Source organism: Xiphophorus maculatus, chromosome 19 (genome assembly GCF_002775205.1).
Source record: "Xiphophorus maculatus strain JP 163 A chromosome 19, X_maculatus-5.0-male, whole genome shotgun sequence".
NCBI classification, from domain to species: domain Eukaryota; kingdom Metazoa; phylum Chordata; class Actinopteri; order Cyprinodontiformes; family Poeciliidae; genus Xiphophorus; species Xiphophorus maculatus.
Window position 1 is genome coordinate 20688947 of NC_036461.1, and position 9948 is coordinate 20698894.

Genomic DNA, 9948 nt, shown 5'->3' on the forward strand with positions numbered 1-9948 from the left:
TTGCTCCTCAGTGGGAATAGCAGTAAATTGGCTCATCTGCAAACACAACCATTGATTGAATGGATCAGATTTCATCGCTGATGAAACAATTTCCTTTAAAATCTGGCCTCAAGTCTTAAGATGCTGTCCTGTATTTAGCGCCAACATCTTCCCACAGCATGATGCTGTCACCACTATGTTGGGGTGGTTTGTTTTAAATAAAAGGTTTATGAGTGACTTGTAGATAAATGAATTTTATATACATGTATATATATATATATATATATATATATATATATATATATATATATATATATATATATATATATATATAAACATTTGTGTAAAGGACTTTTATGAAGAAAATGAAGTGCTAGAGATAAAATTGGTTTAAAATGTACTATAAAAACAAAACCATAAATTGAAGAAAATCACACAACTTTAAGTAAACTCTACCAATCAAAGCTTTAGACATGTATCTGAATGAAGCTAATTCATTTTGGTTTCATTACTTTGTTCCTTGAAGTGCCAGATTGGGAGGAACGTACAATAAACAGCAGGATCATCGTGTTTGAATTTATTGCTGATATTCTCTAAACCACACAGGATCAACTTTGTACGAACAGATTCAAACAAACAAGTAGCAATTAAAGCTTACATTACTTTTAATAATAAAACATGTGACATGAAATTCTGACTTGATGTAGTTCACATTTCTTCTTAGAATAGACTGAGCCTTAAGACATACTCCACACATTTTCATCATGGTTTTAGATGAGTATTCCAAAATAAATGTTGAAGTCTGTTTGAGATTGTCTCTGTTGGAGGAACACCCAGCCATGTTCACATGTCAGTCTACCTGCTGAGTCAAGCAGAAGATGGGGAACTTAAACCAGTCAGACAGTGCTAATTATTAACAAGTATTAACAAACTGAAAATCAAAGCCAATGTGACTTTTGACTGTCATTAATATAACTTTATTTGCAAAATAAATGTTTATTAATTGCTTTGTAATTTATCTTCATTTACATTTTGAATAAACTAAATTGTTCACTTAACTAACACTCCGAAACAAATGCTTTTTGTCGTTTCTCTCGAGTAGATTGTAGTATGTTTTGACTTCTAGTGGACACAAACAGCCCACTCGTTCACACTTGTCACGTGACTTGAGATATGTGCTCTGATTGGTTGAATGCTCCTGGAGGGTGTGGCTTGATTGGAGTTTGTGATAGAAGAAGACGACTCGACAGAAGAGAGGAGAAACGCTTTAAAGAAAATGTCCTCGGTACCAGACGGGAAGAAGCTGGTCCGCAGCCCCAGCGGCCTCCGAATGGTCCCGGAGAACGGCGCCTTCAACAGCCCGTTCTCCCTGGACGAGCCGCAGTGGGTCCCGGATAAAGAGGTGAGACGTTTGACGGCCAAATGCTATCTGAAGTGGTTACACACCAGCGCGAAGCTATCGAGTACAGTAAACATTTCGCTTCCGGTTAGTATTTTCAGACTAAATGTAAAAAAAATGTGAAGCTTGTCAAAACAAAATAAATTGTGACATCTGACGCTTTAGAGTTGAAAATATATATACTTTATTGTACTTTAGAGGGGAAATTCAAATGTACCAGCAAAGTGTTAAGCTTAATGGAAACATACAGATTCACTACAAAGTAAACATATTGAAAAAACGGATAAAAAAACTACAATAAGGGGAAATTTCTTAAATGCAATATAAATATTTAATGGCAGAACGTTTTACAAGAAGAAGTTTTAAAAAACAAACATTGCAGCCCACAACACGAAAGTACTAAAAAAAATTAATTGGTGAAAGTTGACGGTGCCCTATGGAGCAGCCAGTGCTACTCCTCCCCTAGCATGGTGCTAATGGGGTTTAGCACACCACTAGCATAAGAAGACTTATGCGTTGTCCTTTGCTTACAGGAAAAACAAATTTAGCAGCTGGAACTATTTCTAATTTGTGAAAATGCAGATTGTTGTCTCTATCTCTGTTTATGTATATTAAGGTGCACCCGGGAAAAGTTACCTTCCCATTTCAGGGGCAACACAGAGATGCATAACACAACCACACAGTCACACCTAAGAGACCAATGAACCTTAACAGGAAACTTGAGTACCCCGAAAGAACTCAGAGAAAACTTCATGCAGGAGGAAAACCTGGGACCTTCTTGTTAGTTACTGCTGTGTCACCACTATAATATGTGATGAGAAGGCTTTTTTTTTTAATTGTGGCACTTTTGATCAATGATTGATTAAAAATAGTGACGTGTTTTGTAGTGTAGCAATGCTACAAAAAAAACATCAGTATATTTTTAGGTGTTAAATTGACACATTTTTTGCACTTAATTTTTCTTATGACTCATGACACCTTTTGATCTCCATAACTGTTAAGCGCAAGGTTAGCTTTTCATAATTAGGTAAGCTCTAAAATGCCGTGTTTTTTATTTTTAATTTTTGTTCCTGAAGTACTTTTTTATTAGAAAGTAAGCAGACAGGAAGTGGTCACGGAGAGGTGGGGAAAGACGGGCGGCCAAGGAATCGAGGACGGGACTCGAACTCGGGACGCCCGACGCCTGGAAGCTAGCTTTTATTTATTTACTTTTTAATTTTTTTCCCCTCCAGGGGGTCTTTTGTGGGCTCTAGTGTCCCTTATATGAAGGTAGGTTAACATCAGAGGAGGGAAGACATGCGGCAAATATCGCCGGGTCCGGGAATCGAACCCGCGACGGCCGCGTCGAGGACTCAAGGCCTCCAAATGTGGGTCGCGCTATCCCCCACGCCCAAAGCTAGCTTTTATTTTTGTGGGGACACGTTGCCGTATCCGGTTTTCTGCTCCGAGCTGTCGCGAGCTTGACGTGTTTGTGGACATCGCAGTTGGCTCCTGGACTGGGCGTTGCAGGCTGCCATGGCCAGTCTGGTAACAGAAGAAGTTTGCGAGCCAAGCCTCTCCCGTCCAACTAAAGCCAGAGCAGAGCTGGTTAGCATCAGTGTAGCAGCCGGTTACAGTGACATCGTGCCTATGTGTGTGTTAGCCAACTGTCACGCCCGCACATAGATGATAGTATTTAGCTAAATTGTTGCGAAAGGAACACTGCTAAAAAGAAAAAAGTCTGTATCCTTTTAGTGAGCGTCAGAATCACAGACAGAGCCCAACACTGTCTGTTGAAGAGCAGATTGCACACAAATAAAGTTAATCCTTTATTCTTGACTTTAGTCTCTGTTTGTTTTTCTCTGAACTTTTAATTCCTAAAACTTTTGGGCTGCAATGCCTCAAGAGTGAGACGGAAAGAAAACAATGTAGGAATTTTGAGTGGGAAAAGTGACCGTCCAGCAGAGAGAGTAGTGTTGTGTGGCTGAAGCAGAGCAGGAGCCAGGCTGCTGTTTAACTGGAATCTGCTCAGCTCAGCATGTTGTGTAACATCCTGTTTTTCTTCTCTTTCCCTGTCACCCAGTGTCCGAGATGCATGCAATGTGACACCAAGTTTGACTTCATCAGACGAAAGGTTTGTTTGGTCTTTGTTTCTGCACTACCATGGTGCTAAATCACAGCTGTATCTGACTGAAAACAGGAAACCAGACTCTGTCTGATCAGGCCGCTTACACCAGTGGTGTCCAGACCCTTAGTCACGTGGGCCGAAATGGTCAGGTCAAAAAAGAAACTAAAACTACAAAAGAATTAATGTTTTCTTTTTCACTGATCAACAATTAACTAAGCGCACAATAATTCTAATTATAAAATGTATTTTTTTGTTTTTATTTTTGTGGGAAAGGAGAGTTTAAATCCTTGTAGATCCAATACAGAGTTTTTCCCGTTGTTAAAAGAAACATATCCAGTTTGCACGTTCTACTGGACTCGGATGAAACAAGTTAAATGAGACATTCTACTTCTTCTCAGCAATAAGAACAGGATTTGAGTCTCTGTCTCTTTAGAAACGGTGACTCAAGCAAGGTTTAACAAATTAAAATAAAGCAGATTGTCTGAAGTCCGTTTCCCACTGAGATCACATTTATCAACTGAATTCTCTGAGGAGTTTCTCAACAGAAGTCAGATGATAAATGTGATCCTATTTATGAAATTACAGAGGAAGCAAAAAGCATGGCTAAGACAAAAGCTTGGTGGTTTAAATTTTTTCTTTTTTTTAACTTTTCTTTGGAAATGTTAAAAATAACCAGAATAAATAAATACAATCATCAATATTTAACATTGTATACATTTTAATTTGTCATTAATAATTTTGCTCTAATTTAAGAATAAAATTCTCAATCTGCATAAACCACCTGTTGTGGTGGGCCATGCAGAATCGTGGGGCCATAAGTGGCCCTTGAGCCACACTTTGGACACCCCTGGCTTAGACTTTTATCTTTTTTGTTATTTTTTTTTATCATTTGCATTATCCTCTTCTTTTCATTGGTAATTTTTTTTTAAGAAGACTTCTTAAAATAGGAACCTGTTTCCAAGGAAGCAACGAAAACGTTGCTAGTAATGATTTCCATTCACTACCAAAACTCTGGCTTGAAGTGTTTCCCAGTTTATCATCTTCTAAACTCAAACTGTATTAGCTTTCAACCCTGCTGAGCTAACACTTTACAACAAGCTGAGCATTTCTAGTTGAAAACAGCCCAGGCTCTTTCAGAATGCGTGGAGAAAGCTGGTCTGTTTACAACGATGTGCTGTGTTCCTGTCCCTCTCACAGCGCTTCACATTTCAATCTTCTGCCCTTTAGACCCACTAAACATCAGCCTCACTAGTTTAACGTCTGTGTCCTGCAGCACCATTGTCGGCGCTGCGGCCGCTGTTTCTGCGATAAATGCTGCAGCAAGAAGGTGGCGCTGCCCCGGATGTGCTTCGTTGACCCGGTGAGGCAGTGTGCAGAGTGCAGCCTGGTCTCACAGAAGGAGCTGGAGTTCTACGACAAGCAGCTCAAAGTGCTGCTGGGAGGTATACTGGCTCTCTGCTCACCTTGGTTTGGCTCCACTGACTCTCATGCCATCACCAGTAGTTATGTATACAGTGCAGTCAGCATTTTAAATGCACCTACTGTTGCCAGGAATGTAATATTAATATTAATCTTTTAATGATGCAGTGGGGGGAAAAATCCAAGTGAAATTAGAATTGTCATGATAATACATTTTGCTGGACAATGAGTTTTCCCAGAAATTATTGCGATAAATGATAATATTGTTGTTTTGAGACCATTTTCAAGTCATTTAAGGCTAATAACTTAATAATGAAAGGACACATTCTCAAAGATCAATAAACTTTAAGTTCTAGTGAATATTTAACACTAGAACTGGAAGACATCTTACATGTCCAAGATAAATAAAACACAAACAACAAATAAAATGAATTAGGAAATCTCTGTAAACAAAACCATCCTTCAAACATGGATTGATTGATTGAGACCAAAAACACTTTGAACTGTGTTTTATGTATATATATATATATATATATATATATATATATATATATATATATGTATATATTAAGGTTTTGTTGGCACTAGTGGCCTTTATTTGAAAGTAGTTTGACAGTAAAGAGGGTAATGAGAGAGGGGGAAGACATGCAGCAAATGTCTCCAGGCCAGGAGTCGATCCTGCGACCACTAAGGCCTCAATACGTGGGTTGTGCTTTACCCCTGCGCCACCACAGCACCAGTATATAGGTTCTTTAAACTTAAAATTCAATCATTAAGTCTTTTTCTTTTTATCCCAAAGAAAGTATCGCCAAGCTAATCTTTGAAAAAAGAAAGTGTGAAAGATGTTGCCCTCTTCAGTCTTTTTGTTTTGTTTTTCCAGGAGGGACGTTTGTCGTCACTTTGGGAACGTCAGATAAATCTGAAACCATGACATGCCGCCTCTCCAACAACCACAGGTCAGTGTGAAACACTCCGACCTGCCAAAGCCTTCTCTAATGTTAGTCAAACTTTAATGCCCTTTAAATGAGAAAGGAGACTGAGTCTTCTTTTATTTTTTTTACCTTCTCATCAGATACCTGTTCCTGGACGGTGAAAGTCACTTTGAGGTGGAGCTGTCCCGCATCTCCAGCATGCAGATACTGACAGACGGGACGAGTCCAGGAGGTAAAACGCTACAAACATCACACTTTCGACTCAGTGGGGTTTTCCTGATTTCTGCCGCTGTGAGAATAAATAGTTTTTGCTTCCTTTTCGTTTTTCTAGCTCTTCTTAAATGAGTTGTTTTGAATGTCATTAGAAGATGACTGCAGAATGTCTTTGTTCTCTAACACTGCTGCGCTGACGGCTCTGCTCTTCCTCTGGACCCAGAGGAAGACGTTCACACTTACACCAGCCTGCTGGACGGCCTGTGTGTCTCTGAAGGTTGGCTGCTGCTCGCCCCTCAGCGTCTACATCCACCCTCTGCCCCGGCCTGATGTCACCCCATCCCATTACCCCATCCTGGAGTTTGCATGAAAGCAACACCTGAATTACTTTACTTTACATCTTTTGGAGTCTGAGGGGAAAAACTGTTCTCCCATTTTCCTTTTCAGTCAATTTTAGTTACTTTCCATATCTCATCTCATCCAGTTGCTCTATTTAATGTTGAGTTTTCTCTGGTGTTTGAGTCCAGACAGACAACAGATACTTTTCCAAAAAGTATTGAGTTGATGATGTGTGTGTGTGTGTGTGTGTGTGTGTGTGTGTGTAGGAGGGACGTCGCGGGCCAGTGGGATGCTCCTCCATTACAAACCAATGGGCTCCCAGGATGCCCAGCAGCTGCAGATGGAGGCTGCAGAAGACAAGAAGGTGGCGTCGCTGTGGCTCGCTGCAATGCACAAGGTACAGGAAACCTCACACTGAATATGGAATTATTATTTATCTGCTACCTCTGCATCAGTACGGTCACTGAAATACACCAACAGCTCCACCAGCTGGTCAAACATGGAAAAACAACTTTAATTTGTTCAGCCAGTTCAGTTAGGAGTAGAACAGCCAATGGAAAATAAATACTAAAGAAACTGAAACGGACTAAAACAACAGGTTGACTACCTTGGATAAACCTGTAAAAATAAACTGTAACAAACTTCTTTTAAATGGTTTAGAGAGTTTAATTAGGAATTCTAAATATAATGTAAAATAAATAATAGTGTTTCAGATTAACAAATATAAGAATTAGACAGAGAGTCACAATGAGGACATAACATGTAGTGTTTAAATAAAGGTGCTTATTCAGAATGGAGGAAAAAATCCAAACCTATATGCCTGTGTGAAAAAGTAATTGTCCCCCTAAAACTAATAACTGGTGGGGCAATTATTGTCATCATCAACAATGAAATAAATGGCAAGTTAGCTAAATGGAAATCTCCTGCAATGCTGTGCAGGAATTCTGAGTCACATTTTGAGTATGAACCAAACCTGTAAGGTCATGCCCAAGTATCCAAATGAGATTCAGGTCAGCACTTTAACTAGGCCACTACAAAGTCTTCGTTTAGTTTTTCTGAAGCCGTTCAAATGTGGAACCTATTTAGTTTGTTTTTTGTTGACGACAGTTTCTTTACACAGGTCCATGTCTGTTTGGATTTTTTTTATTTTTCAAACACAAGCTGCATTTTGTGTTTTTATATGTATCTGATATATCCACATTATTTATGTATTTTTGTTGTTGTACATGCTGCAGTAATACATTAGCCAACGATGTGCACAGAGCGCTTCAAAAGCACAAAGGGTTAAACTTGTAACAGTGCTGAGAGTATTTTATCAAGAAACAATGATGCGGTTGCAAGTGTCTCCATAAAGTCTCCATTATTAAAGGGAAGGTGTTGTCTTGACGACAGGCGGCCAAGCTGCTGCACGAAGCTCGAGACCAGTGACGTCCAGGGGGGAACGGAGGCAGCACACACCCAAGTGTTTTCCAGCCGAGTCGGATTCAGATCGGGTTTGCTCTCATCACCGCAGATTCACTTTATCCATCTGATCTCTTATCGGTTATTTATGCGAGCTCGCCATTGTCATGTTTTTTTTTGTTGCAAGAAATCTTTCTAAAAGGAGAAAAAGAGCACTTCACTCACCTCTATAAGCAGTACTCTGTCTATTCTGCGTTTTCTCTCCGTTCAACGCTCCAGTCTGGTTTCACTCACTAACTGGGCCGTGCAGATGAAACGTTTTTACAGAACGTCGAGGCTTGCTAATGTTGGAGGATTTAATATTAATTCAGAAATGTTACTCTGTATTCTTATGAAGGTTGTACAACACACTTTTTACACTCGGTTCATTGCGCAGGGATTTTAAACGCTGCTGTTTGTGCAGGGATGACAGAACCAAGTCGTATCTTCAGCACATCTTCCAGTTCCAAACTCTTTCTAAGCACATTAAAGGAAACATGCAGATTAACTTGTGGCACAAGGTTGAGAAGCAGATATATTCATCTTTCCTTGGTATTAAGAAGCTGTAGTTGTTGTCTGAATTCCTTTGAAAACCAAGTAAGAACTGGGTATTCTGTTCTACTTTACATTAGCTCTTTTAAACTATTTTAAAACTTTTTTTGAAAACAACAATCACTTCTTCTAGAGCTTTTTTCCATGCTGCCACTTTCCTACGTTGTGCATGGATCTGAATTTTCTTGGCGGCCGTTTCCAGTCTCAGCGTTTTGTAAAGCTCTAACCTGCCCAAACAATTTTTTTCCTAAAGAACAACGGCAGAATATAGAAAAACATAGAAACAGCATTCCAATTTTCTTTGTATCCTTCCTGTCGAGAGAACCTGTTAGGCTTCTTCCATCTCTGTGCTTCCTGTGGCCTCAGTTTGGAACACCTCACTGATGGTGAAAATGATTACAGTAACAGTCAGTCTTCACTCAGTAACGACTTCCACACCGAAATCCATCGTTACTGCGACCCATCTCTCTGTCTGTAGAATGTCTGACCCTAAAGTTGACCTTAAAGTCCCCAACACTGGGTACCAGCTGTCTGTTTGGTGGGTCTCTAATTTAAATGTGCATGAACATGTTAACTTGCTAACGTTCAACTCTGAAGGATTTCCTGAACTGATTTTGCTAATTACAGTAGAAAACCGCTTCTGAGGCGCAAGTGAGAAATATTAAGTGCTAGGGAGGACAGAGGACTGTCAAAACGTTGCTACACTTTCTCAGTCAGCTGCAAAATATGTGCATAATTTTAATAGAAAATAAGGAAATGAGAAGAAGGTCATCAGCTTTAGAGGCAACAGCCAAGAAAGAAGGCACAGAAATGGACTGAAAGATTCTTTAAGTGTTCAAAGTGTTCAGGATTTTCTGGATGAGGCCAAATCCAGAAAACACACCCATCTGTCCAGTTTCTGATAGGCTGATGTCACTTGGTCCTTTTTTTGGTTTATTGTTTTTGTTTTAGTTCACCCCCCCATATTTTTGACTAACTTGCACTCTAACTTGTCTGCTTCTGTGTCTAATGAGCTTCAGACTATTCACTGACCAAAGTGAGGAATAAACACAGAGGAACTTTAATTGTAGTTTCATGTATAAAAGTTTTCTATGAGCTATTGTGTTAACTATTCCTGCTTTGAATAACAGCCTGTCTGTTCTTCCATCTTTTTTAAACTAAACTGTATTGAAGTATTATAGTCACTTTATGGATTTTATTTTGATTTGTCACCTCTGTGTGATGTGGAGCATTTTAGCAGAGGCAACACACTACAGTAACTCTGAAAAACTGTTACCTGGCAACAGACCTAGCATGTGCTAATGTAAAAATAAAATCAGGTAATTTGAAAAGGCTGCTGATATTTTTAGAGTTCCATTTCAAATAGGTTTATGGGTATTTGTGTGTAATCTTGGGGAAAAAAAATATCCCACATTGAATTTATCACATTGATGTATTTGGGGAAAAAAAGACAATTTATAAATTGAGATAAATATCTACTATTGAAAATTTATTTGAAAACATAATTTCATTTGTATTTCTAGGATTTAAAGACAAACATAAAATTTAGCAAAAAGAATTATTTTTTT

The 9948-nt window shown here is 39.0% G+C and overlaps 1 protein-coding gene across 2 annotated transcripts; it reads left to right on the plus strand.

Moving 5' to 3' along the window:
- Positions 1 to 1164: 1164 nt before the first annotated feature.
- zfyve21 (zinc finger FYVE-type containing 21) lies at positions 1165 to 9129 on the plus strand. 2 transcript variants are annotated; one of them, XM_014471696.2, is made up of 8 exons: positions 1165 to 1381; positions 3441 to 3491; positions 4759 to 4927; positions 5785 to 5860; positions 5977 to 6068; positions 6273 to 6326; positions 6655 to 6785; positions 7781 to 9129. In XM_014471696.2, exons 1-8 carry the CDS (start codon positions 1256 to 1258, stop codon positions 7814 to 7816), a joined length of 735 nt encoding a protein of 244 aa, XP_014327182.1. In that variant the 5' UTR covers positions 1165 to 1255; the 3' UTR covers positions 7817 to 9129. The 2 variants fall into 2 exon arrangements, with proteins under 2 accessions (XP_014327182.1, XP_023208123.1); XM_023352355.1 differs by lacking the exon at positions 6273 to 6326 and having other exon boundaries at positions 1172 to 1381.
- The last annotated feature ends 819 nt before the right edge of the window (positions 9130 to 9948 follow it).

What these genes read in the sequence shown, in the direction of transcription:
- zfyve21 (XM_014471696.2), top strand. Translation starts at nt 1,256, where the DNA reads ATGTCCTCGGTACCAGACGGGAAGAAGCTGGTCCGCAGCCCCAGCGGC. An exon ending in TTGACTTCATCAGACGAAAG is followed by an intron (nt 3,492 to 4,758) that starts GTTTGTTTGGTC and finishes TGTGTCCTGCAG; the next exon opens with CACCATTGTCGGCGCTGCGG. An exon ending in GGCTCGCTGCAATGCACAAG is followed by an intron (nt 6,786 to 7,780) that starts GTACAGGAAACC and finishes TCTTGACGACAG; the next exon opens with GCGGCCAAGCTGCTGCACGA.